The sequence below is a fragment of the Peromyscus californicus genome, unplaced genomic scaffold (assembly GCF_007827085.1).
Source record: "Peromyscus californicus insignis strain IS unplaced genomic scaffold, ASM782708v3 Scaffold_13__1_contigs__length_99412109, whole genome shotgun sequence".
NCBI classification, from domain to species: Eukaryota; Metazoa; Chordata; class Mammalia; order Rodentia; family Cricetidae; genus Peromyscus; species Peromyscus californicus.
The window spans coordinates 89,101,363-89,128,355 of NW_026294424.1; the positions used below are offsets into that span (position 1 = coordinate 89,101,363).

Genomic DNA, 26,993 nt, shown 5'->3' on the forward strand with positions numbered 1-26,993 from the left:
ACATTTCCCTAAGTGTGTCTCAGCCATTTGAGATTCCTCTATTGAGATTTCTCTCTTTAGAGCTATACTCCATTTTTAATTCAATTATTTTGTTTGTTGATGTCTAGTTTCTTGAGTTCCTTATATATTTTGGGTATTAGTCCCCTGTAGGAAGTGGAGTTGGTAAATCTTTTCCAATTCTAAAAGCTGCCTCTTTATCCAATTGACAGTGTCCTTCGCCTTACAGGAGCTTTTCAGTTTCCTAAGGTTCCATTTATTGTCTATCTTAGTGCCTGTGTTCTCAGGGTTCTGTTCAGAAAGTCATCTCTTGTGCCTAGTCCTTCAATGCTATTCCCCAGTTTCTCTTCTACCAGGGTCAGTATATCTGGTTTTATGTTGATCCACTTGGACTTGCATTTTGTGCACAGTGATAAATATGGATCTATTTGCATTCTGTTACATACAAACATCCAGTGCTGACCAATTGTTGAAAGTGCTGCATTTGTTTTCAGTATGTATTTCTGGCTTCTTATTTTTAATCAGGTGTTCATATGTATGTGGATTTATGTCTGAGCCTTCAGTTTGATTCCACTAAACAACATGTCTTTTTTTTTTTTTAATGCCAATATCATGTGGGTTTTTTGTTGTTTGCTTTTGGATTTTTTGTTGTTGTTGTTGTTGTTTGAGACAGGGTTTCTCTGTGTAGTTTTGGTGCCTGTCCTGGATCTTGCTCTGTAGACCAGGCTGGCCTCGAACTCACAAAGGTCTTCCTGGCTCTGCCTCTCAAGTGCTGGGATTAAAGGCATGTGCTACCGCTGCCCAGTCTCCATGTGGTTTTTATTATGATAGCTCTGTAATACAACTTGAAATCCAGGATAGTGATATCTCCAGCAGTTCTTTTATTGTTCAGGATTGTTTTAGCAATCCTGGGTATTTTGTTTTGTTTTGTTTTGGTTCCATAAGAAGTTGAGAATTGTCCTTTTGTGGTCTGTAAAGAATTCTGTTAGAATTTTTATGGGGATTGCATTGAATTGCTTTTGGTAGGATGGCCATTTTTACTATGTTAATCCTACTGACCCATGAGCAGCTATATAATTTTTCAAATGCCCTTGATTGTTAGTTGTCCATCTCCATATTCCCTCCTTTAACCTTCTCTTCCACCCCCTCCCTACTTAATCCTCCTATCCTGGTTTCTCCTTTGTCTCTCCATAGCAATATATTCTACTTCCCCTTCCTTAGGAGATCTCCTCCTCCTCACTGATTCCTTACTAGGTTCCTAACGTCTGTGGTTATCACATTGGTAGCACACATCAAAAGCTTAATATCCACATAGAAGAGAAAACATACAGTATTTCTTTCAGGGTCTGGGTTACCACACCCAGGATGATTTTTTTTCTAGCTCTATCCATTTACATGCAAATTTTGTAACTTTATTTTTTGACAGTTGAATGATAGTCCACTGTGCAAATATACTATATTTTCATTATTCATTCATCAGTTGTTGGACATCTGGGCTGTTTCCCATTTCTGGCTACTAGGATAGTACAGCAATGAACACAGATGAGCAAGTGTCTCTGTAGTAGGATGTAGACTCCTTTGGGTATATTCCAAAGAGTGATACAGCCAGATCTTAAAGCAGAGCTATTCCCATCTTCCTGAGGAACCACCACATGATTTCCATAATGACTGTACAAGTTAACTTTCTCACCAGCAATGGAGGAGTGTTCCCTATACTCCACACCCTCACCAGCATGAGCTGTCATTTGCTTTATTGATCTTATCCATTCTGACAGGTGTAAGATGAAATCATGACATAGTCTTGATTTGTATTTCCATAATGCTTAAAGATGTTGAACATTTCTTTAAGTGTTTCTCAGCCATTTGTGTTTCATCTTTTGAGGACCTTCTGCTTAGTTCTGTATCTCATTTTTAATTGGGTTATTTGTCTTATTAATGTACAATTTTTTAAGTTCTTTGTATATTCTAAATAATAATCCTGTACAGTTATGTAATTGATAAAGATCTTTTCTCATTCTATAGGCTGATGCTTTGTCCAAATGTGTCCTTTGCCATATAGAAGACTCTCAGTTTCATGAGATCCCATTTATTAATTGTTGAATTTAGTACCTGTGCTTGTTCAGAAAATCTTTTCCAGTGCCAATATGTTCAAGGCTATTCTCTGCTTCCTCTTCTGTCATATTCAATGTACTTGGTCTTATGTTGAGGCCCTTGAACCATTTGGTGTTATGTTTTGTGCAGTGTGGTGAGTATGGATCTATTTGCATTCTTCTACATGCAGCCATCCAATTTCATGTGTGCCATTTGTTGAAGATGCTGTCTTTTTCTCTAGTGTGCATTCTGACTTCTTTGTCAAAAATCAGGTGTCCATAGATGTGTGAACTTATGTCTGAGTCCTCAATTCAATTCCATTGATCAATGTGTCTGTATTTATGCCAATGCTGTGCATTTTTCTTACTAAAGTGCTATAGTACCACTTGAATTCTGGGATGATGATACTTTCAGTAGTTCTTTTATTATTTAGGATTGTTTTAGCTATACTGGTTGTGTGTGTGTGTGTGTGTGTGTGTGTGTGTGTGTGTGTGTGTGTGTATTAGTGTATGTGTGTTTTCATATGAAGTTAAAGATTGGTTTTTGGATTTACATAAAGAGTTATGTTGGGATTTTGATGGGGATTACACAGAGAAAGGAGATATTTTAATCTATCTATATCTGGTATTTTTAGTATACAGACAGTCAATGGATAGAGAACCTTGTGTTTATTGGCAAGTGTTTTGTGAATCAGAAATAGGCAAAGGCATTAGGAAATGGTTATGCATTATAAGAAAAAATGTTGAGCCATGAACCAAATAAGGTAAAAGCAATAGTATAGATAAGCTAATAAAAATTACTACATACCAACTAAAAGTAACCAGAGAATGAAAACTAAAAGTAGCATTTGGTTTAGAGTCTACACCCTGAGTCTGAGACTCTTCTAGTGTACAATAGATACCTGAACCTTCAATCCCAGCTTTTTTTGTCTGTCCTGTAAGGATAATAATAAAAATATGCAATGTTGTGATTATAATTATCTACACATAAGAAGAAGTAAAATAGCTTTGGACATTACTAGAAGACACAATCTCAACAGCAAACTCTCTTCCTCTGGCTCTTACAATCTTTCTGTCCCCTCTTCTGAAATATTCCCTGAGCCATAGGTGTGGGAGTATTTTGTAGATCTATCCATTTGGACTGGATTGAACAACTCTGAATTTTGGTTGGTTGTGGTTTTCCATAACAGTCTCCAAGGGGAGGAAGGGAAAAGAGAGATAATGTAATATATTATATCAAAACAAAAGAAAAAACTTTTTAAAAAAGGAAGTGGCATAGTACATTTAGATATGAGATATAAGTATTCCTGTATAATTTTTTATGACAAGCACTTTTTCATAGTTACTGTCTCTTTGGAGACATTCTTCACATTCTCTTTGCATCATGGAATCATTCTGAAGTGTTATCCTCACTTTCTTACTTCTTTCTCACATATGTTCTTAAAGAACTTAGTCTTTTTTGGTGATCTTTTCACATCCTCCCTTTTATTCTCTATTACCTGACTTTTCTCCTATTATCGTTGTGAATGATCCCACCATAACATCTTTCAAAGTGTCAATTTTTTTTACAGATTGTTCATACTTGATCTAATTTGTAAACCATTTCTAATTTGTATGTTGATATGTTTGTTTGATTGGTTATTGTTTGTTTCTGTTGTGCTTGGAGATCCAGTATAATAGGCAAATATTCTACCTCTGACAGTGAAATCTCCATCCTCTGTTGTCTCTTTTGAAAGTGTGCTTTTGTGATATATCTCCCCCTCCCCCTCCCTCCCTCCTTCCTTCCTTCTCTCCCTTCTTCCCTCTCTCCCTCCTCTCTTTCTTTCTTCTGTAAGATGTCCATGCTGATTCTTTTTGATTTCTGGTTATTTCTGCATCGATATGCTGGATTTTACCATTCGTTTCTATTTTATAACGTTTGTGTTCTCAAATTCCATCCTTTATTGCGCACTCTTTGGCCATGTCGCTCTTACCTTTGAATTTAGATACTTGTACTTATACCACAGATACTTCACATCTATTATTTCACACAAAAATGTCTTAAAACTTCTAAAAATTCATACACCATGTTTATGCAATTAATATGCATTTGGACTCGATAGTGTGCCAGGTGTGAGCTTGGAGGAAGTGTCAAAAACAGAAGAGTAAACAACAAAAACCAAGCTCTCTGCTTTCATTTTCTTGGGTGTTTTCCAGGGATTTCAAAGTTCAGTCTGTTCAGATGTGAACTGAAGCTGCTCCTTCTACACTCAGTTCCTTCTTCTGCATTTTATGTCTGAGTAAATGCTTCCCTTGCTTAGAGATTCCAACAGAAACATCAAAGTAAATCTAGACTCTTGTCTTGTCTTTGTCACTCACATAACCAGTTTGTCCATCCATGAGCCTGGTTAGTATCTTCTCAAATCCAGTCCTTTGTTTTCAGCTTTATTGTATGATTCAGGATTGCCTGAACCAGTTTTGCTTGCTCTCAAAGCAATTATCCACACTGCTTCCAAATTCTTCTTTCCGAACCTACACTTTGAGCAAATTATTTCATTGCTACAGTTCTTTTCCATGACTATATTCTAGAAATAGTTTGGTCATTGCCTCAGTTCATCATATAGGAAAGGCTGTGGTCTGTGTGTCCTCCAGCATCATCTTACCTAACATTTGTTGTTTGTTTGTCTTACATGGCCCAAATAAACTAAAACTGGACTTTCGGGAAAGTCTTATCATGTTTCATGTGCCCATGCCTTTTCATATGGCCTCTTTATTTAAAATGCCCTTTCACCTTCTTATGAACCTGGCATGTGACTTATAAAGACTTACTGTAAGTCTTACTTTCACTACAAAACCTTCCAGGCCTTGACTTTGGACAGCAAGAATATTTGCTCTTGTTTCTCTTCTATAAAACTTGCATGATGCTCACATATGTCTTCTATTTTCTGGTGCTGAGAAAGGACTCTTTCTCCTTGATTTTCTATTTTTCATTTATTCATAGCTTATCCTCCTCCATAATTGGACAGTAGACTCTATAGTATGTAAGCTGCAAAATTCTAGATGTCTGGAATTTAACTGTAAATTTAATCTACTTCAATATTGCATTTAATCACAGAGAACATAAGGATCTAACCTATTCAAGAATTTAGATTACCCAGTCTCCTACTCCTGTGTTTCAATCAACTAAAGACTTAATTAAATTATTTAGCTGACCTGAAGGCAAAGGGAGATAAAAGCACATGGATGGGTACTGAGGACTTGCGCCTTTATCATTAATAAGTTACCCAGAGGACTCAGATTTGTATCAGAAGGATCATGAAAAACACACAGTGCTAGCGTTTTATGTGTAAAACCTTTGTATCCACAAAACATTTTCTTTCATAGAGACATATTAACTATAGAACCTGACAAGAATGTCATGTGTACTAATTAGTGTTGTTATAGAATATTTTAGTTTGGTTTTATTTAGAGTTGTTTGTATGTATTGGTGTCCTGCTTGCATGTATGTTTCATGCCGATGGAGGGCAGAAGAGGGCACTGGATCCCCTGAAACTGGAGTTACAGTTTTGAGCCATGATGTGGGTGCTGGGAACTAAAGCTGGGTGTCCTGAAAGTGCAACCAGTGCTCTTAACCCCTGAGCCATCTCTAGCCAACCCTCCACAGTTAATGTTAAATTTAAAACCTTATGAATTAAAAAATATCTGGGGATTCTTTTTAATTTCTTTATCTCCCTTATCTTCAACATCTAATAATATATTGTCTTTCCCCCCAAGAAGTATGATACCTAGCAGATGCCAAAACTTAAAGAAAAATTTGTATCTTATCCCAGATTTTATTTAAAAAATTAACTTAAATTGTTTGGAAAAAAGTGATGCTTTAGACATAAGAATAAGAACAACATTAATGACATAAAAACTTTTCTTTGAAATTAAAATTGTCAAATTTGTCTTCCCCTAATTGGTTATCCAATACCAAGTGGTCATCCCTTTAGACATAAACACTAAATTGACACAGCAGGTGGTATTCATATATGTATTCATATATGTGTAACACATGTAACAGTAACACTAAGAGAAAAAGAGGCTGTGAATTTGAGAGAGGTCTTGGGGTGAATACGGGGAAGGAAATGGAAGGGGGAAATATATAATTTGTAATTTAAAATAAATTATATGATTTGTTTTCATTCAAAATAAAACAAATTTTTATAATTCATATTTGCAAATGAAAAAATAAAATTGTTGCAAAATTCGGTAAGTATAAGAATCAGCAAAGCTTGAAAATTATTCAATAAAATTTAATACTTTATTATTTTTAGCTATAATTTTGTGCTTTTTTTAGTTGACATAATTATTGTTTCTAGATTCCTTGTTGACTCAAGAACATCTGAACATTTCAGGAGACTTGCATTGGAAATAAGGATGTCTTATCATTGTTAGTGTTACCATCACCAGGAACCCAGAGAATCAAATGGAGGAAATAGTTAGAACTAATAAGAAACTGACTTCAGAATAGCTGTATGCAAAATAAATATTTACATAAGAATAAACAACAACATACATCTTCCTGAAGATGGGCGCCAAATGTAGACAAATTTCTAAATAGTCTTATTAAATAAGAAACACAGAGCCAAATACAGGGGTAATAGCTAGATCAGAGAACTAGCAAATAGCCATGACTAGCCTTAGCTTACACCACGCAGTAGCTTGCCCAGAGAGAGAGCTTCTTCCTGTCTAAACTGTGCTTTTATTGCCTTCCTGTTCTGCCTTCTCATTGGCTTTAAGCTCAGCCACATCACTTCCTTGTTACTTCCTGTCTATACAGACCTCCAGGTCTCTATGGTTGGTACTGGGATTAAAGACGTGTGTCACCATGCTTAGCTGTATCCTTGACCACACAAAGACTCTGCCTGCCATGTGATCGGATTAAGGGCGTGTGCTACCACAGCCTGACTTCTGTTTATGGCTATAACCTCTGATCTCTAGGCAAACTTTATTAACATACAAATAAAATATCACATTTCAGCACAAATAAAATGTCACCATAGTACCCAGTTCATAATAATAATGTACAGAGCAATGATAATATATAAAACTCCAAAGAATAATGTGAAATTTAAGTTCTTCCCAGCTAAGCCATTCATTCAACTAATACTAGGTGGTTTTTCCTCCAGGTATCATCGTAGGCAGAAAAGACTAGATGTATTCACAATAGGGATTGAAATCATGAAGCAGCAGATTATACACTTAATTCCAAATCATTAAAATAAAACTAGGAAGGAACACTAGACAAAATTTTTATTTTTGTAAGATTCACAATGGTGTAAAGTTTGATTCACCAAACATTAAATATTCTACAATTTTTGACTAAGCATCTTTTTAATACTGGTATGAACAGAACGTGGAGAAGCTTGGAAACACACATTATCATTTTTAAAACATGATAAAAGAAGCATCGCTAATCATTGCATGGAGGAGGAATGAGTTGACAAGTAATGCTAACAAGTGCCCACATGTTGGAGCCATACACTGTATATGATTTCCTTTTTTTTTATTTTCAAACATAGAGACCATGCCAAACCATCTACACTAGTACGGTCAGGCTAGCTCAATCCTTTAGTCCTCATGTTTCATGAGACTCCACATATCTTCAGCATCTGGCTTCCCGTCCTCTCCTTTCAGCTGGTTAGAAGAAGAGGAGAACGTGGATGTCTGTATGGATACCGATGGAAAGTGGCAAATATGACTTCTGTGCATGCCCCACTGGCTAAATCTCTATCGTGTGGTTGCACAGAAAGGAAGAGTTGGGTTATGAATTGCTCATGGAAAAAATTACACATTTGTATGTCCGTAACTGGCTATCCTCTGTCGAAGAGCTTCCCAAAGCTGAAGCCTGCTCCGGAGAAGGGAGCGGGGCATGTGAGCAAGAGGCTGGATTCTTAAAATCTGGGGGCGGGGAAATTTCCTTGTCCATCCTCTGTGTACAGGGGGCTGGTGTTGTACCTGATTCCTGGGGTTGGTGAGAAACTGAGGCAATTCATTAGGCTTACAACAGGACCCAGCAGCTGCTGTTAAGTAATTCTCCTTATTAAATGCTGATCATTCGCTATGAGAATTGATAGAAAAATGAAGCTACTTAGGAGGAGAAAGCATTTGGCAAACCAAATGGTTTCATCAAAAGCACCACGCACTACACAAATTCAATTTCTTATATGAAGAGTATTTTTAATAAAGTCTGACTGTGTTTCCATAAGGCTTAACCTGATGTCTGAGCAACAAGATTGGAATGTGAGATACAAACCATGCCACTGTAAGCACAGTTATGACTCAGGAGCTGTGATGGGATTATCTATATCTTTATATCTCATAAATAATTATTTAGACACACATGTCAAGTTTGAAAGTCACATCGTGTCCCCCATTCTAATCTAGCAATCTCTTAACTGAAAGTCAGTAAGGTGAGGTCAAATTATCTTCTCTCTTCAGGTGAAACTGAATTAGAAAACCTAGTTTGGAAGGATGCAGTGTCGAACTAGCTGCCAAGACGCTGCTATGCATTTGCCATTAAATCCCCAGAACTCAGCCTTTCCCCTGCTGCCCTTGTCCTGTTGGAGACTGAACCTATCATGCTAGTGTTATTCTTGGGTACCAGCTGAAGGGTGGGCAAGGATGGTGAGATGCCCAAATCCAAGCAGGAGCTTCCTGGTGCTTTCTAAGTACTGATGAAAGCATAGACATGATCGGAAGCCATTTCTTCTCACCCCGCCTCAGAAAGGGTAGCCATTCTCATCCAGATCTACCTGCCCAATGACAAAAAGCACAGGATCTGTGCAAGTGATTCTGGGTATTGGCAAGTTACTGTTTTCAGATAGTAACACAAAGGTGATAGGTAATACCCAGGTTCCTCCAAACAACGTAACAATTCAGAGAGAATTTAACCAGTGAAGACATCTCATTCAGAAGAAGGAAAGAAGAGTAGTGGGCCAAACAACTGAGAGGTAGAATCTGGGGAAACTAATGAAAAAGACAGCAAGGGCTGTAGAGATGGTTCCACAGTAAAGAACATGCTTCCCAAAGGATGTTAGCTCTGTTCTGACAGGTCCCAACCACCTTTTACTACAGCTCGAAGGGATCTGACACCTCTGGCCTCCCCTTATACCTGGACTCACACAAAATGAGTCTTTTTAAAAGTGCATACTACACATATTTGAAAGCTAGGTCTATAAACCATACACTCACCTTGCTCTTTGCCATTTTAAAAGTGAGCATACCATTAAAAATGTCTGGATAAGAGTAACACACACTAAAGAAGATGCACTGAGGAATCCTTCAGTTTAAAGGGCAGTACTGTATTCAGTGTTGACAAGTAAAAATAACACGTGGAAAAAGCTAGAAATCCTCCATAGAATGTTTTTAAAGATAAAATGCTAGAATACTTGGATAGTTGAAAGAGCATAGGTATGCTTTGAAACACACAAGTTTGAGCTGGAATGTTATCCATATGACATGTAACTTGCAATACCTTGACCATGCTGGCCACCTTTTCTAGCCTCCTGTCCTCTGAAATGAGAGCACCTTCATATGGATATCCTCTTAGAATATACCAAGACATGCCTATCCTGTGATAACCACTTAAACATACAGTTCCTCCACTCCCGGGGAAATGAATCGAAATAGAAACCCTGGAAGAAATAAATCAATGTGAAATTGTTTTGAATGGAAAGAGATGACTTTGTCTGCCCTTCTTTCCACTAAACAGTCTTTTTATACCCCGAAGAGTCTACAGTGCAACAAATAATCTTAAATTGCATCAATTTTCTCCTTGACTTCCTGCGAATATAATACTAGAATAAGTCCTAAGTTACAGTGTCCAAAAACCAGGAAATCATGTAAAATCATTATAAATATGTATCTAAATGATTGGAGAGTAACCTCACATAATCTTTCAGCTAGAATTCAAATTTCAGATGTGTTCCTCATAGTTATTCTTGGGGATGAACTGTCCCAAATATTTTCTGAAGTGTGTATCATTTTAATGTGTTAGAAATCCTAATTCTTTATAAATGTTTATTTTTATAGCTTTTACAACTGGGACAATCATATTGCTGTTTGCAACTCAAGTCCAAATTATCAAGTGCTTGCTGACAATCCTGAAGGCTTACTTTTTAAATATAAAAGAGACAGAAAAATTCTCAATGTTGACCCAAAGGTAATTATGACTTATACTCACCTATTTCTTCAAAATGTGTTGTGTTTCTACTTAGTCAAAAATCCCTTAAACGTCTGACACCCTTAGGCTTGGAAGTTTTGTGTTGTTTGTTTTGTAACTTAGAGGTGAAAAATTGCTTTGAAACATGAACATTCACAAAGAAAGAAAATACAAGGAGAGAACAGAAAGGGAATAAAGGAGAGAGGGAGGGAGGAAAGGAGAGGGGGAAGGGAGGGAGGGAGGGAGGGAGGGAGGGAGGGAGGGAAGGAGGGAAGGAGGGAAGGAGAAGGGAGAAGGAAGGGAGGGAGGGAAGTATTCCTCAGAAGTTTGGAAGATTAAGAGAAGAAAGAGTTCATGTGGGATTGAAGTAGAACTTCTAAGTGGGAATATTTCTCCCTGCCTAGAGCATAATTAGATTAGAGAGAAGTTGATAGTCTGTTTGCTCTGATCCTTAGGGGTCTAGACTTTACATTGGAGGTATCAGTAGAGAGGGATTCTTAACCTTGTGTTTGTACCCTTGTGGTGCTTCAAAATAAAATGGCCCCAAAGGGAGTGGCATTATTAGGAGGTGTGGCTTTGTTGGAGGAAATGTGTCACTGTGGCAGGGGGTTTTAAGGTCTGAATGCTCAAGCCACACCCAGTGTCTCAGACCACTTCCTTTTGCCCACACAAGATATAGAACTCTCAGTTACTTCTCCAGCACCATGTCTACCTGCACACTACCATGCCCCACCATGACAATAATGGACTGAACCTCTGAACTGTAAGTTACCCAATTAAATGTGTCCTTTATAAGAGTAGACATTGCCATGGTCATAGTATCTCTTCACAGCAATAGAAACCCTAACTAAGACAACCCAGGATTCTTATCCTTCACTAAATGACTAACATTGAAAAAAATGTGACAAAAAAGCCAGGCAATATGGTTTTTACCTATAACCTCAGTAACTTGGAGACTCAAGCAGAGGCTTGTTATGAAGTAAGACCAGCTTGAGGTACACAGTGAACACCGCTAGACCAGCCTTGGCCAAAGAGAGAACCTGTCAAACAACAAACAACAATTGAAAAATAAATATTTCTGTTTATATACTTCTAAGTATTACTTTAGAAAATGTTTCATTAAAATATTTTAAAGACATGGCCAATGATACTTTGAATTTTATCAAGAGCAAGTATTTACATCTTAAATATTTTCAAAAGTTAAAATCACATCATAAATTTTGATCATCACTTGTATGTCTAAGGATAAAAGTTAAAATATTGAGTAACATTGCTATATGCTGGAGTTGTTTGGGTGTTTATTAATTTTGTTAATAACTTTTGCCTTTGATTTTCATTTGGGTTTATTGTTGGTGTTGTTTATTCATATGAGAGTCTAACAGGCAAAGGCAAGGAAAATAATGTTCCAGAATGAAAAACATAAGAATTATGGAACATGCATGTGATAGAGGCAAAGAGAAGCCAAAGGCAAAGTATGGGCAGTTGGATTCTAAATCTTTTTCTGAAGGTTTTAGAGATATAAAGTCAAAAACTCATTTCACATTCACTTAACACAGATTCTGTCGTACACAAAGTGCTCAATAACTAAGGGTCCAAAGAACGAATGAATGAAATTGTACAAGAAATAGTGTTGATTGTGATCACATTCAAGTTAAAGACCATATCCAGCTGCACAGAAGCTGCTTGTCTTTTGTTTCACAATTTAGACAGTTGCATCCAAGGTTGGACCTTGAACCAGGACCAGTGTGAACTGTTCTGGAGCCCAAATAATCTCTAAGCATGGGCAAAACAGACCACTGGAGAGACATGAAAATATACAAAAGTTATGCTCTTGCTGCCTTTGAAGGAAATTTCCCAAAAGTTTCTGCATAAATTTTCTCATGTTCCATGGCTCATGTGTGGCTAGATGTAGCCTATCCAGCTATCTGAAAGTCTGGGCAGTGTCCTATTTTTTTTTTTAGGTCCCCATGCACCTAACTGAAAACATGGTTCTGGGTCTAGGGAAAGGAGATATTGGATAAATAGCTAAGGAGCTTCTATGCGGTGCCATGTCCTTTAGAGGAAACTCTACTCCTTTCTTTACCACAAACGAGGAACTGGAAACTGTGGGGTCACATTTGTGAGGAATCTCGGAGAAGAGTAAAGCTTGTTCAAAGGCCTTCTCTGTAGCAGCACCCTCCTATGTAAAATATCAACATGTGATTAGATGATGTTAGGTCAGAAAGCTGAGTAAACAGCGTTCACAGAGGTTTTCCTCTAGAAGCTAAGAGGTATGATTAAGGAAAACCTCAAATTATTAACAACTTCACTATGACTTTGTGGGAAACGTGTTTAAATAAATTTGAACAACACATTATTTGACCTACTTCGGGGCTCTGTTTTAATTAATGATGTACTTGAAGTACACACGTCATGAAAAGAGTTTCATGAGCTCTGAGGAATCAATCATACAATTACTTGAACACGCTTAACAAAATCTCTCACTTCCAAAATCATTCATGAAATCAAACTTCATCAACAATACGTAAATTACCCAATTTCCTCTATTTTTTTAGGAAAAGAATTTAATTTGATGGAAAAGGTCACTAAATCTTGGAGAAAGAACCAGTTCGTGAATGCTGAGTCAAAAATGAGTCAGTGAGCCATCTGTTGATAACTGAATAATTTCTTAATTTTACAGGTTTCAATTGTAGATTAATTTTATCTGTTTCATCTCCAGAAAGATAAAATTGATGTCAGACTTTCTAGAAATAAACACGGGCCTCAACATCCAGAAATAAACTTGCAGGCCACTACTCACTTACCCATGTTGCCTTGATAGACTCACATCGTCTTCCTGTGTGCTGACACAGAAGGAAGTGGATTTGTTTAACTCTGATCTCTCAAATCTCTCAAATGCATCAGCTCGATGTTCAGACTTGGTCTTGACTGAGCCCAAGAAGAACAAACTTCATGGTTCCATGCTTGCCCATGACCCACAATTCAGGAAGCTTCTCCCTGGAAAAGCAGTAACCTAAGAGGTCTGGCCTTCTCTTCCCAATAGAAGTAGAATAACACAGACTTTAATTTTTATAATCTAGGCATTAAATTTGCATGTGTGTCCCCTACACAATTTGTATTCACCATTTCAAAGCGCCCTGATGTTCTGTATTTCATGAGTCCCAACATAACACTTCCAGGAAACTAAGAAATATGATAAAGTGCATGTTTAAATAACTACAAATTATAAGAATCACATTTTTATATTTAGTATTTCTTATGATAATTTTTCTTCCAATTTTTCAAAAATGAACATCTTGTCATTCAGACAGGTCAGGGCCTGCAAAGCACCATGAGGACATGGCTCATCCCTCCTATTCTTTTCCTTCGGATACTGTCTCTGAAATACTTGATGCCTCAAATTAAGGAGGTCACGATCAATGAAAGGTAGAAACAGTGGTAAACAGGATGTGTTTCCTTTGCACAACAGATGTAGCCTCATTCATTCTAAAGTGCAGTTCCCATGAAACAGCTGTTTGTGAGTGGAAGGAAGCGGTCAGAAAAGGAAAATTGTGCAGCTCTTAGAACAAGTAATAGGAGTTCATGGGGTAAGAAATCCCAAATGCAGTTAAGAGTTTGGTTGCACTGAAAACAAGCCCACTGGCTTTAACCTCCCTGCAGCTGTACAACATCTGGAACAAATAAGACAAGTTTCTATTTTTGAGTGAAGAATGCTTGTCTGAATGATTCACACCCACCGAAATGTTTCCAGTGTATTATCTTAGAGGGAAGCACTTTGCACTCACTCCTCTGCATTATCTGAACAAATGAGATGGGGGGGGAGGCATTTCTTCTTTTACTTTTAAAACATACTAGCAGAAGACGGTTTGCTTAGAGTCTTACGGTAACAAGAGTACACAAAAGCAAGCATGTTCCACCAAGGAGATAAGGAAGCCAGATGAGGTAGGATAGTTATAATAGGGAGGGAAGAGCTTTCTTAGTCAGACTAGCTTTCCCCACGTACATACTCTGTCCTGTCACAAAAACTGAAGTGGCTCATGAGAAACCATCACTTCAAAAACTAATTAATTAATAGATACTCAACAGACTGGGGAGACTGCTCAGCCAAAAATGCTTGCATGAGGACCCAGGTTCACATCCCCAGCACCTGCAGAAGGAGCCATGCACAGTGGTACAATTCTGTAATTCTACAGCTAGGGGTGATCACGCTGACTGGCCAGCCTAGCCGAGTTCCAGAGGTCCGGGTTCCTCGAGAGATCCTGGCTCAAAACGATAAGGTGGAGAGCAAATGAGGAAGACATGGGATGCCATCCTCTCACCTCTGTACGCATGTACCCACATCACACGTTCACACATGCATAAACATGTACACCCATACACAACGCACATATACAAAGTCTTCAGCAATTATTCATTGAATACATGAATGTGCGGTGATATATTGTGCACCCCAGTAAACTTTGCTGAAAGATCAGAGAGACAAAGGAACAAGCCACTGCCACGTGTTACCTCTAGAACTCCTCAGCCTGAAAAGCCTTTAGTTCCTGTCTCCTCACACCTTATATACCTCCCTGCCACCGCTTCTTTCCTAGTGCTGGAATTAAAGGTGTGTGCCACCATTGCCTGGCCTCTATGTTTAATCTAGTGGCTCGTTCTATCCTCTGATCTCCAGGCAAAGTTTATTGGGGTGTAACAAAACATCACCACATGAATGATTCCTTTCAAAAGAAAATTACGATCAAGTGATAAAGAATTGGGTGAACTACGCCCCGAAGCTGAATGGAGGGAGCAGTGGTAGTATCAATTAGTACAGCCGCCAATTCTGTGAGTCAAAAATAACTGCAAGAACTCTCATCAGAGAAGAAGTTTGGAGAAATCTTTATTTTTGTCTATGCTTTCAGATTCTTTTTCTGAAATCAGAGAAATGCATAATTTCAGGTGTTCTCCATGAGAACAGTAAGTTAGAATGCAGGCAGCTTAAGTGCATATTTAAGATGGCATGATTCACAGTAGGGGCTGTCAGTGACACTTAGAATTCAATAATCCTGAGATGCCAAGGGGGAGACAAAGATGAGAAAGACCTCAACCTTGGCCCTCTAGCTGCTTGTGGGTGTTTTTAGTTTCTTTTTTGTTTTGTCTTTTTTGCTTGTTTGTTTGGAAGAAATAAGCTGTGACCACACAGCATCAGTTAGACACAAGGAAGATTTAAGGCACAGATTGAGCAGCCGCCTTGATAGTTGAGAGGAAGAAGGGAGAACCATTGATGTTGGTGGAAGGATTGACGATTGAGCATGAAGAAATGTCTGGTTGTAGTGAGGGAGGACATCTTAAACGGGGACTAGGATGATTAAATATTGGACTTGCAGAGTGAGTTCAATATGCTCCGACATCCCCTGGTGATGTGGACTGCATCACCTGGGTAGGTGCCATGGGAATCAAGCTCTGAGAGATCATGACAAGGCTTGAGTGCAGAGGACTGATGAGGACCATGCTCTGCTCTTGCTAGGAAGTAGAGAAATATGTCAAGGCTTCGGCAAAGAAATAACGGGTGAGGTCCTGAGTGGGGTAGATAGAGGGCATAGAACAGAGCAGCTCTCGGCAGGCAAAGCCGCAGCAGGTCAACAGGGCGTGAGTCCGCATGAAGGGAGAGGAGGATCTGAGATGGGGTTCTATTCGGGGAGCAGACTGTGAGTTGATGCCGCCAGGTTTCTCACTAGCCCGATCTTCCTCAAGAAGACACAGCTTAAAGAATGTGTATTTACCCAGGGAAGTCTTCGGAAGCTCTCACTTCTCCCCCAGTCCTCTGAAAAGAGTCATGCACTAGAGCATAGTGTGGCCATCGCTGCTCACCAAGTCACAAAATGAGCAAGGCAACCATCCTATTGGAAGGGTTCAGAGGTATGTGGATTCTGTTCAGTGTCAGGCACTGTTGAAACTAAGCAGGCATGGTGTTACCCTCGTCCTTTGGGGACCGTTGTAAATGTGGCAGTTTGGAGGGCACGTGAGATACACACTGAGCACTGATTTATCAGAATGAGTGTCTGGTTTCTTTACGTGTCAGGGCCCCTCCTCCTCTGAAGACTGATCACAATTGTGTATCCGTAACAGTGAGCTACTTTCCACAATAATGTCTCCCTAGCTAATTTCACTTACTGTGTGTGCATAAAGGAACCATAGTCATTCCTTTACAACAGATTTTAAGTCAGCAGTCTTGATTTCAAGTGTTTCAGTTCACAGTTTAAGTCTTAAAATTACACAAAGAGACTAAAAGTGCTGCCCATGTTCCACAACTCCTGGAAAACCCTCGCAGGAATAAACCTCATGATGCTTCCGACTGGTAAATTGCTACAATTTTTCCTTATTTGCTTGGGCCACTACAGGAGAGGGAAAGAGTTGTAAGGTGGCATGTATTCATGTTATTCTTGTCTTCTCGGGAATCTCTGTATGCAGCTCATCTGCCCAGAGGATCACACGAAACAAAACTTACCCATCAGAAACTATAAAATGCAGAGCAGGAATGTTGGCTGGCTGTTTCACCTTCTTATTGCTCCTGATGGCCATTATGCCCATGTGTGGGAGGTGCTCAAAGACATCTGTAGAGTGAATACATGGAATATTAAATATTTGCTAAAGAAATGAAGAACGGGGCCAAAAAGAACCTTGGAAACTTTTGAGGCTAACTTCAGAACTCTTTAGGCTCTCAAGCACTGGAGACATGTAAAGCTAAAACTCTGTAGCTGACAACTAACTACCCATGGGGTGGCATGGCTTGCTTCTCTCTCTTTGATAGGTGCATTATTCCTGAGCATTCTTAGGTGAGCCTTGAAATACTGACCCTAGGTATCCAGGGCGGTGGCTGTAGGGCAGTTATATGAGTGAATGAGCCCAGCAACCATTTTATTGTTTTTAGATAATTGTCTAGATGTTATTACATATTCTATATAAAATATTATGCATTTTAGCATATAGTGTATATATGCTAAAAATATGTCAAATCCATTCTTTTTCTGTGAGCAACAGAATGCTAGGTAAGTAAGATTTTAAGTTAAATAAGTGTGTCAAACAAAAGCACCTGTCCTCAGTTTTGCTTTTTTTTTTAATTTTAATTTAATTTGGATGACAATTTCATCTGTGCTTATGCCTCTCTCCTCAGCTCCAGAAACTACCACCCAAGTGCTTTTTGCTATTAGTGGGGAAGGTGTTAATTGCCTCCTTCACTCTGCCTCCAGCCTCTGAATTCATTGACTCTAATTTCCCTTGGCACCCAGACCTTAAAATCCCAGCCCTTCTCTGGCTTGAAACTGCGGCTCTCTAGATGGAAGCCCATGGCATTCCTGCACCCTCTAGGCAGATGGTTCTAGTTGAATATCTTGGAGCTTGATCCCTTGGGAAACAGCCTCAGTTTGACAATCTGTTTTTTTTTACAAGAGCCAGGTGCATCTCCTTCTGATCACTAAAAACAAGGCCCAAAAGCAAGATGCTGAACAGGCGAAGATTAAATGGCACTACCGTTTCTTCTGTCTTCAAGTGTGACTACCCAAACTCCACAGCAAATCTGGCTCACCCTGGGTCAGTGGAGCAAGGGACACTCACTGATTCAGCAGCTCCGTCTTTGGGCCTTTGGCTTTTCCCCAAGAGGCCGCCTGTAAACGTTGCTTTTTAACTATGGCACAGTCACAGTTATTAAGTAAAGCTGAGGTGTTGCCAACTTTCTGGGTTTGCTGCCTAAATTATTGAATATTTGGTTGATTATAGCCCTAAAACAGCCGCATACTAAGTAGCTTTTAAACATTTTCTCCCTTGGGCAATCACCTGGTATATCTGAACTGAAAGTCCACCACATATAAATTAGTATTTACTCAACTAACTACTACTAAAATCAATGCCTTAAGGAATCCATTAAAAATTACATAATAGATCTTGGCTTTTATGAATTAAAACTCCTAAAACTTAAGTGCCATGTCCTCCTCTTGACCTGGAAAACTGATTTTAATTTTATATGCAGTATTTATGGAACAAGCCCTAGAGATAAGCACAAGTTGTTAGGTGTCCAAGACATGAACTCACATATGAAGTATAACACAAGAAAGGCAAACTGGGGAATAGAAAAATTCAAATCTATTATGTTGAATTACTATATAGCTCTTAGTTCTTAGTACTAATAAAAAGAATGATAACTTTGTACTATCTAAGTAGAATATCACTAATGATATTCAATATGCATAGCCCAATAAAAAGTGAGAATTTTCCAGTTGCCTTTCTTGTTACAAAAGTAGCCCTGTCATAGATGATGCCCAAGGAAAGTCAAACCAATAGGGCCCAGGGAAGTGGAAGGCAGCGATCTGGAGATAAGAACTTTAGCTCCATTTCTTGCTACACTACCACAGTCTAGGAGCAGGAGGGAGAGTGGGGAGTTAGTTTGGTACCAAGAGGTAAACTGAGTCTGAACACAATAAGTATTTCTTCTATCATTGCAAAGATCTGATTTCTTTTTTCGTTTTTTAAAATAACTTATATTGAGTTTGATGTTCAACATTTTCACTCATGTATAAAGGGTAGGCCTTCTGATTCCTGAAACAAACCATCTCTGATTTCCCTTCCACCCCTGTTAATTCTCCCCCAGCTCTCATACCCACAAGCATGACTACATTGTTGTTGTTATTGTTTTGTTTAGTGTGTGTTTTGCAGAGATTGAGTTTGACCTACATCATCTATGTGACCATGGGTTAGACACTATCCATTGGAGCCTGATAGACTCCTCAGTAAATGAATAACTCTACCAATAGTTGAGCAGGAAGGAGAAGGGCACCATAAGCCTCTTCCTGATCCATGATAACCTGCTGATAGGCCCAGGATTGTATAGGTCCATTGCAGGCAGCCACAGCCGCTGTAAAATCATAATTGATTGCCCATGCCATGCCCAAAAGATAACACTTTACACCTCGTCTTTCTATCTTCTTGTCTTGAAGTCTTTCTACCCACTTTCTCCTCAGTGACCCCTGAGACTTAAAGAGAGTGGTGTAAACGACTTGTTTAGTGCTAACCACTCAACCATTGATTGTGCACAGTGCCTTGAACAGAAATGTGTCTCTGTATTCACCAAGGTTCACTGCGGAAAGAGGCTTATCTGGTGGTGGCTGAGAGTAGCATTTGTCTACAGGCATATACATAAATATTTAGAAAGAAGCTCAAATTCAAGACAATTTAAACAACAGTAGTAAGTTCATCCCCAGGCCCTAAGACCTCCTCAGCCATAAGTTTTTTAGCTGAATTTACACTATTATGAATTCACTCTCATGGAGAAGACCTTAAACCCAATCAGAGAGTGGAAAGCCTGCCCCATTACTAATCATGACTCTATTGTACCAGTGGGCACATTTTGCCTGTGGAGGCCCACAGAGACTCCATAGTGTGGCCTTATTCTATCTTGACTCAAGGTCAGAGAGTCCAAGCTTGTTTTATCCCGCACGGCTGTATAATTAGATGTTTTGGCCAAAGGCATGGTTACCAGGTGTCTTATATTTCAAGGCCTAATTACAGGATGTTTTGCCATAAGGCATGGATACTAGATGTTTGGAGAATTAAGTTTACACTTGTTTGTACTTTGAACCATTGTGTCCTTGAGAGGGAAAGGTCTTTTGCCTCTCCCCTTGCTGACATATAAATAACCCATGAGAAATAAACTTGGAGCAACTGTGGTATTGACCCAGAGCCCTCCTAATGTTATTCCGTGTCTCTGTCTTTTTCCTTTATGTCTACATCATCTATTTTTCATATCTATTATCTCTTAATTCTTCCTTCTCCCTTCAAAGACTGTTCGATAGTTATCCAGCATTGCAGGGTATCTCTTCCTCTCCTCCTCCTCCTCCTTCTTCTTCCTCATCTTCCTCTTCCTTTTCTTCTTCTCCTCCCTCTCCTCCTTCTTTCTTCTCCTCTTCTTCCTCCTCCTCTACTCCTCTCTTCCTCCTCTTCCTTCCTCTTTCTCCTCCTCTTCTTCACCCTCTTCTTTCTCTTCCTCCTCCTTCCTCTTCCTCCTCCTTCTTCCTTTCTCATCTTCTTCTTCCTCCTCTTCCTCTTCTTGTCCCCTCAGCTTACAAAATAACAATTTTAAATATGACTCTTCATTATATATTCAATAGTTGATGGACAGCTAGGCTGATTCTATTTCTTAGCTATTGTGAGAGCAATCAATGAACATGGATAAGCAAGTATCTCTGTATAGGATGCACATTCCTTTGGACATATACCCAGGAGCGGTACTGTGGTCATATGACAGATCTGTTTCTAGCTTTTTGAGGAGTCTTCATATTGAATTGCCTAGTGGCTGCAGCAGTTTCCCTTCCCGCCAAAATCTTATTTCTTCATATCCTCTCCAGCATTGTTGTCACTTGATGTCTTGATTATTTCCATTCTGACTAGAATGGGACGGAATTTCAGTGTAGTTTTAATTGCATTTCCCTGATTGTGAATGAAACTGAATATTTTAAAGGTGTTTGTTGGCCATTTTCATTTCTTCTTTTGAGAATTCTATATTCGGAGCAATGGCTCATATTTTAGTTGGGTTGCTTTCTGGATGCTTGAGTTTTTGAGCTCTTTGTATATTCTAGATGTTAATCTTTTCTTCAAAGTATACTTGCAAAATTTTCTCCCCTGCTAGTGGGCTGTCTCTTTGCTCCACTGGCCATTCGCGTTAGTGTATGCAGAAGCTTTGTAGTGTAATAGATCCCATTTGTCAATCTTTAGTCCAAGACCTGATTTTTAATGAAAATAAAATATCAGAAATCACTTGAGTGAGGTATGGAGTCATGAAAAATATAAGACCAACCTCCATTTAAGGATTTATTATTTTTTTACTGAAAAACATTTTTTCATACAATGTATTTCTATGATAGTTTACTTTCCCACAGTTCCTCCCGTATCCTCCCACCTCACCATCCACTCAATTCCACACCCTTCTTGTCTCTCTATTTAGAAACCAAATGTGCAAACAAACAAACAAAACCAGAATTTTTAAAAATAAGAAAAACACAGGAAACACACACACACACACACACACACACACACACACACACATCCCATAAAAACACAAAATCAGAGAGTATAATATATAAGCAAAAGGCCAGAAAGACCAAAAAAATTAAGAGATTACTTCTATTTCTAAGAGAAAAGATGTTTTCCCCCTTAAATGTGAAAATTATTTAGCCAAAATATAGATACTTTGTAAAGTATTATCTAGATATCATCCAGTTATGTTCTGGTTAGACCATCTCAACTTACAATTATACCTGGACTGTTTTGACACTCCCTGTTTACCACACTCTTGCACACTTTTTACACTCTATCTTCAGGTTTGTTGAGGTCATTTTTATTTGTGTTTTTACTACTATTGGAAAAGAACATTTCTTTTACACAGGTATTAGTATATTATATTTCTACTTCTTTTGTTACCTTATGTATAGTAACACACTATAAACCAGATCTGTCTTTTAGCATTTATAATGGTCTGTGGTATGGAAAAATCTTAAAGTATTAGTCCAAACTACTGATGTCTCTCCTTGAGGGTTTCTTTTTCCACTGTTGATATTAAATCTTTTCATTCTAAGACGAGGAATCATTAACTTGTATTTTCTTTCAGTTTTGTGACTTGCTATTTACATTTAAACCTGTAACTCTTGTATAGTTTGGTGGAACAAGGATGGTATTTCTTTGTCCTGTCAATGATTAATGTTCAGCATTTTATCACCCTTGGTCTTATCCCAGTATTTTATATTTTGTTTTATCATATTCTGTACTCAGCTTAGGAGTCTATCACTCCTGGGACCTAGCAAAGACTGCAATAAAATTTTTTTTAGTAGTTTCTTACAGGACTATGAGTTTAAAGATAAAGCTTATTAGGTACTGACTTTTCTCTATCAGCTGCATTGCATGCTGTGACTGCTATGTATGCATGGTTGCTTTTAGCACTCTTGAGATCTGTTATTAAGGAACAATGTCTCAAGGGATATAGAATCATGAACCCTATGAAAATAGAAAATGAATATGTGTGATTTTTAACGCATAGGCTAGTAAAGGGCCAGTAAGATGTTTCTGCTGTTCCAAAGAATCATTAAAAAAGAAATCACTCAAGTGAGAGACCTTGGAACACTCAGCTCTAAACAGGATGTCTCCATCAAATCCCTTTTCTCAGGACTCAGGGAGCCCTGCAGAAGAGGAGGCAAAAAAGGGTGCAAGAGGCAGAGGAGATGGAGGATACCAAGAATACATGCTCCTCTAAATCAGCAAGATTAAAACACAGAGACTGAGGCAGCATACAGAGGGCCTGCAGGGGTCTGCACCAGGTCCTTTGCATATGGCTTTCTGTTTAGTGTTTTTTATGGGATTCCTGAGTGTATGAATGAGTGGTCTATGTTTCTTGTGCCTTCTCCTGGGCTTGTCCAATTTCAGTCTTACTATATTTTGTTTTAATTATCCCTTAGGAGGCCGTTTATTTTTTACAGACAGTTGTAAGCTGGCATGTGGTTGCTAGGAATTGAACCCAGGTCCTCTGGAAGAGCAGTCAGTGCTCTTGACAGCTGAGCCATCTCTCCAGCCTGACTGTTTATTTTTCTAATGGCAGGTGGAAAGGTAGTAAATCTATATGGGAGGGCACATGGGGAGGAAGTGAGAGGAGTAGAGGGAGGGGAAACTGTAATCAAGATACATTGTGTGAGAAAAATCTATTTTCATTAAAATGAGGGCAAGGCATAAAGGGAGAACTGACATAAGAGGGTAAGAAATCCTAAGATATGCTCATGAATAAGTGCAACATGAACCTATCAAAGCCAATGCCAAACTCAGGTCCTTCGACTTGAACACAATTTATTTCACACTGCCACACATAAATTATTTGAATTATTGTCAGACTTACAACATTCACAGAATTGTTACTGTCATGTAGATTAAAAATGAAAAATATATATGAGTCAGTAATCTAGAGACTCATAATTTGATTTTTTTTTTATTTTGCCCATCTCAAAGTTTCCCATGTTTTTCTTCAACTGGATCCTCCCCTGCTTTATCACAATGATTTCATAGAAAGACTACTTGAGCATCAAATAAAGCTGACTCCACCGATTCCCCGCCATTCTCACATAGGGGGAGAAGAGCTATGAACAATACAAACATCACAGCTGCTTAGAAACTCCAAGCTCGCCCAGAGCCCGGGAATCAAAGCTGGTTGTCAACCCAGTCCTGTCCCACAGTCCTCTGCCTTTTCTTTTTCCTTCAGCATGACAGATGCCGCTGTATCCTTCGCCAAGGACTTCTTGGCAGGTGGAGTGGCCGCGGCCATCTCCAAGACGGCAGTAGCGCCCATCGAGCGGGTCAAGCTGCTGCTGCAGGTGCAGCATGTCAGCAAGCAAATCACGGCAGATAAGCAATACAAGGGCATTATAGACTGCGTGGTTCGTATCCCCAAGGAACAGGGAGTCCTGTCTTTCTGGCGTGGTAACCTGGCCAATGTCATCAGATACTTCCCCACCCAGGCTCTCAACTTTGCCTTCAAAGATAAATACAAGCAGATCTTTTTGGGTGGTGTGGACAAGAGGACCCAGTTTTGGCGCTACTTTGCTGGGAACCTGGCATCAGGTGGTGCCGCTGGGGCCACATCCTTGTGCTTTGTGTACCCTCTTGATTTTGCCCGTACCTGTCTAGCAGCTGATGTGGGCAAAGGTGGAGCTGAAAGGGAATTCAAAGGCCTTGGTGACTGCCAGGTTAAGATCTACAAATCTAATGGGATTAGGGGCCTGTACCAAGGCTTTAATGTGTCAGTACAGGGCATTATCATCTACCGAGCTGCCTACTTTGGCATCTATGACACTGCAAAGGGAATGCTTCCAGAACCCAAGAATACTCACATCTTCATCAGCTGGATGATTGCACAGTCTGTCACTGCTGTTGCTGGCCTGACTTCCTATCCCTTTGACACAGTTCGCCGTTGTATGATGATGCAGTCGGGACGCAAAGGAACTGATATCATGTATACAGGCACGATTGACTGCTAGAGGAAGATCGCTCGTGATGAAGGAAGCAAGGCTTTCTTCAAGGGTGCATGGTCCAACGTTCTCAGGGGAATGGGTGGTGCCTTTGTGCTTGTCTTGTATGATGAGATCAAGAAGTACACATAATTATTATGTCTTAGGTGTTCTCCTGAGAACAGGCATGTTGTATAATATACTGTATCTTGAACATTCTGGACAGATTCTCTGGGCTTGTCTATTTTTTCAATGGCAACTATTTACCAGTTGAAAAGTGGGAAGCAATAATATTCATCTGACCAGTTTTCTCTTAAAGCCATTTCCATAATGACAATAATGATGGGACTCAATTATATTTTTTATTTCAGTCACTCCTGATAATAAAAATTGAAGAAATAAAAAAAAGAAAGAAACTCCAAGCTTGCCGGGCAGTGGTGGGGCACGCCTTTAATCCCAGCACTTGGGAGGCAGAGGCAGGCGGATCTTTGTGAGTTCGAGGCCAGCCTGGTCTACAGAGCAAGATCCAGGAAATGCGCAAAGCTACACAGAGAAACCCTGTCTCGAAAAACCAAAAAAAGAAAAGGAAACTCCAAGCTCTATAACTTTGTATGTCTTGTTATCTGTAGCCCTGGCTGTCCTGGAACTCACTATGTAGACCAGGCTGACTTCAAACTCCTGGAGATCTGCTTGCCCCTGCCTCTCAAGTGCAATGAGTCCATTTTTTGAAGTCATGTAACTTTTGAACAAATAAAATATTAAAATTTTCTTGGAAATTTGCATAAGGAATCTCAAGTTGTGATCTTGAAACTTTGTTTGTTGTCTTAATGGAAGGAATCCAAGACCAAGAAATTCTCTCCATAACATTCCACCCTCAATTGCTATATATTTAGGGAAATCTCTCTCCATTTGAGGTCCCCAAAAGGTCCTTGAAGCCAAAATCCAGATCAACTGCCAGAAAGAGCTTTGAGGCTTGGCCTCTTTAAAAAAAAAGACAGAAAAAGAAAAAGAAAAAAAACCCTAAAGATGGTTTGGGAGTATTGCTTAAGAAATAAAGAGAAAAAAAAACTAAAGATGGTTTAAAAGTATTGCTTTCAAATGTTTCAAAAAGAACAAAAAAAATTATCATTAGACAGAGTGTTTTTTCTATGTAGTCAAATTACACAGGTTTTTAAATATCCCTTTGATGTAATCGGTAAAGGAAAGCGTGAGTAGAGCAGGCCTATCAAGTCTGGGCAAACTGCTATACTCCAGAAATAGGAAGATAGTGTGTGTTCACACACAAAGATAAAGGACTCTCTACATCATGACCACCAACATGGAGAGACACACAGAAGCCAATAAGTAGATGTGAGCACTGACATGGACCAAAGGCAAGGGTGAATGAGAGCACGAGGCCCTGTGTAGAGTCACCGTCATTCCCAGTGAGAAAGACAGGATTCTTACCCTTAAAGCAGGCAAGCAGACAAACAATGAAAACAGTTTTAAAAAGCTGGGTTACCTATTGTCTCTCATTTAGGAGAGGACTAACCCTTCCCTCCATCACAGCACTCACAGAGATTGCAATGATAAACTGTAAAGAGGATACTATTGTCACCAGTGGAGGAGAATTTATCACTTCTAAAAATTTCAACGACAAAAAGAAATCCACAAAAGGAGTTAAAAGTATATCACTACAGAAAGAAACAGATTATCAGGTAAATTAACCTTTCATTGCTCCTGGAGATTTACCTCTGTGAGCCAAGAAGAGTTAGAATACACCACCCTCAGAAACACAGGCTACTCAACCGTTAGAGGAACTACTGGGTATTAGTAATGTCTGCAATGTTTACAAGATGGTCTTCTGGAAAGGGTGTAGCCATAACTCTCAGACAGATGCAAAGCAAATGTTCCAAAATTTTTACTTCATCTGCCGATTATAGAGGAAACCAGAATGATACAACATGAAAATTCAAAGAGCAGAAATATGCATACAGGAAATAAGGAAAATTGAGATTAAATAGATGCAATGGTTTCCCTCTGCATAATACTAATTGCCGCCCACTCAACACTCAAAAGTTTGCATTTTTGTAGATAAGAATATATTTTGCATTAGCAGAAGTTTTTAAATTGTAGAATTTAAAAATTGTAAAGTAACATAAAATCGGAGAATAGCAGAAATGTGTATGAATGAAACACCCCCATCATCTTTTGTTTTGTTCGTTACAAAGACTTTACAATTGTCCCACCACTTACTAATACAGCATAGCCTCAAAATATCCTTTTACAAATGATGCAAGAAATTCAGTGTCACAAGGGAAAAGGAATGTAAAACTTCTCTGTAATACCAGGTCTATGTTCTTTATCAGTTCTGTACACAACAGAATAAAAGTAACCTAGTAAGACTGAAGTTTTGTGTAGTAAATATACAAAAGACCAAATGGTGACTATTAGGCAAATCATTTAGAAGTAAAACTTCTTCCCTTTAAGAATTAACTTCATCCAGACTCTTCATTTCTCTCTTTATCAATAATGGGATTAGCAAGCACTATCCCCATGGTTCCCTCTGAGCTGGTCTATACGATCACCAGTCCTGAGTAAAGGCAAAAGGAACAGATTTTTCTCACAGATTTCAATTTAAAGAGGAAAAATAATCCAGTTCATTTTATTTTCAAGCAGATGAGAAGGAGGCTTTTTGTGAGAACCACCATGGGCCGATATTCCCACTGG

The 26,993-nt window shown here is 38.9% G+C and overlaps 2 protein-coding genes across 2 annotated transcripts in view; both read left to right on the plus strand.

Annotated features, from left to right (window-relative positions):
• Cfap299 (cilia and flagella associated protein 299) overlaps positions 1-26,993 on the plus strand; it is a 498,813-nt gene that overhangs the window by 471,180 nt on the left and 640 nt on the right. Inside the window, exon 5 of the mRNA XM_052735435.1 lies at positions 10,143-10,272. Within this exon, the coding sequence (XP_052591395.1) occupies positions 10,143-10,272 (130 nt within the window). The remainder of the gene's footprint in view (positions 1-10,142; positions 10,273-26,993) is intronic.
• On the plus strand, positions 23,462-24,698 carry LOC128108638 (ADP/ATP translocase 2-like). Its single transcript, XM_052735434.1, has one exon. It carries the CDS (start codon positions 23,541-23,543, stop codon positions 24,312-24,314), a length of 774 nt encoding a protein of 257 aa, XP_052591394.1. The 5' UTR covers positions 23,462-23,540; the 3' UTR covers positions 24,315-24,698.

Coding starts and splice junctions, on each gene's coding strand:
- LOC128108638 (XM_052735434.1), top strand. CDS start 23,541: ATGACAGATGCCGCTGTATCCTTCGCCAAGGACTTCTTGGCAGGTGGA.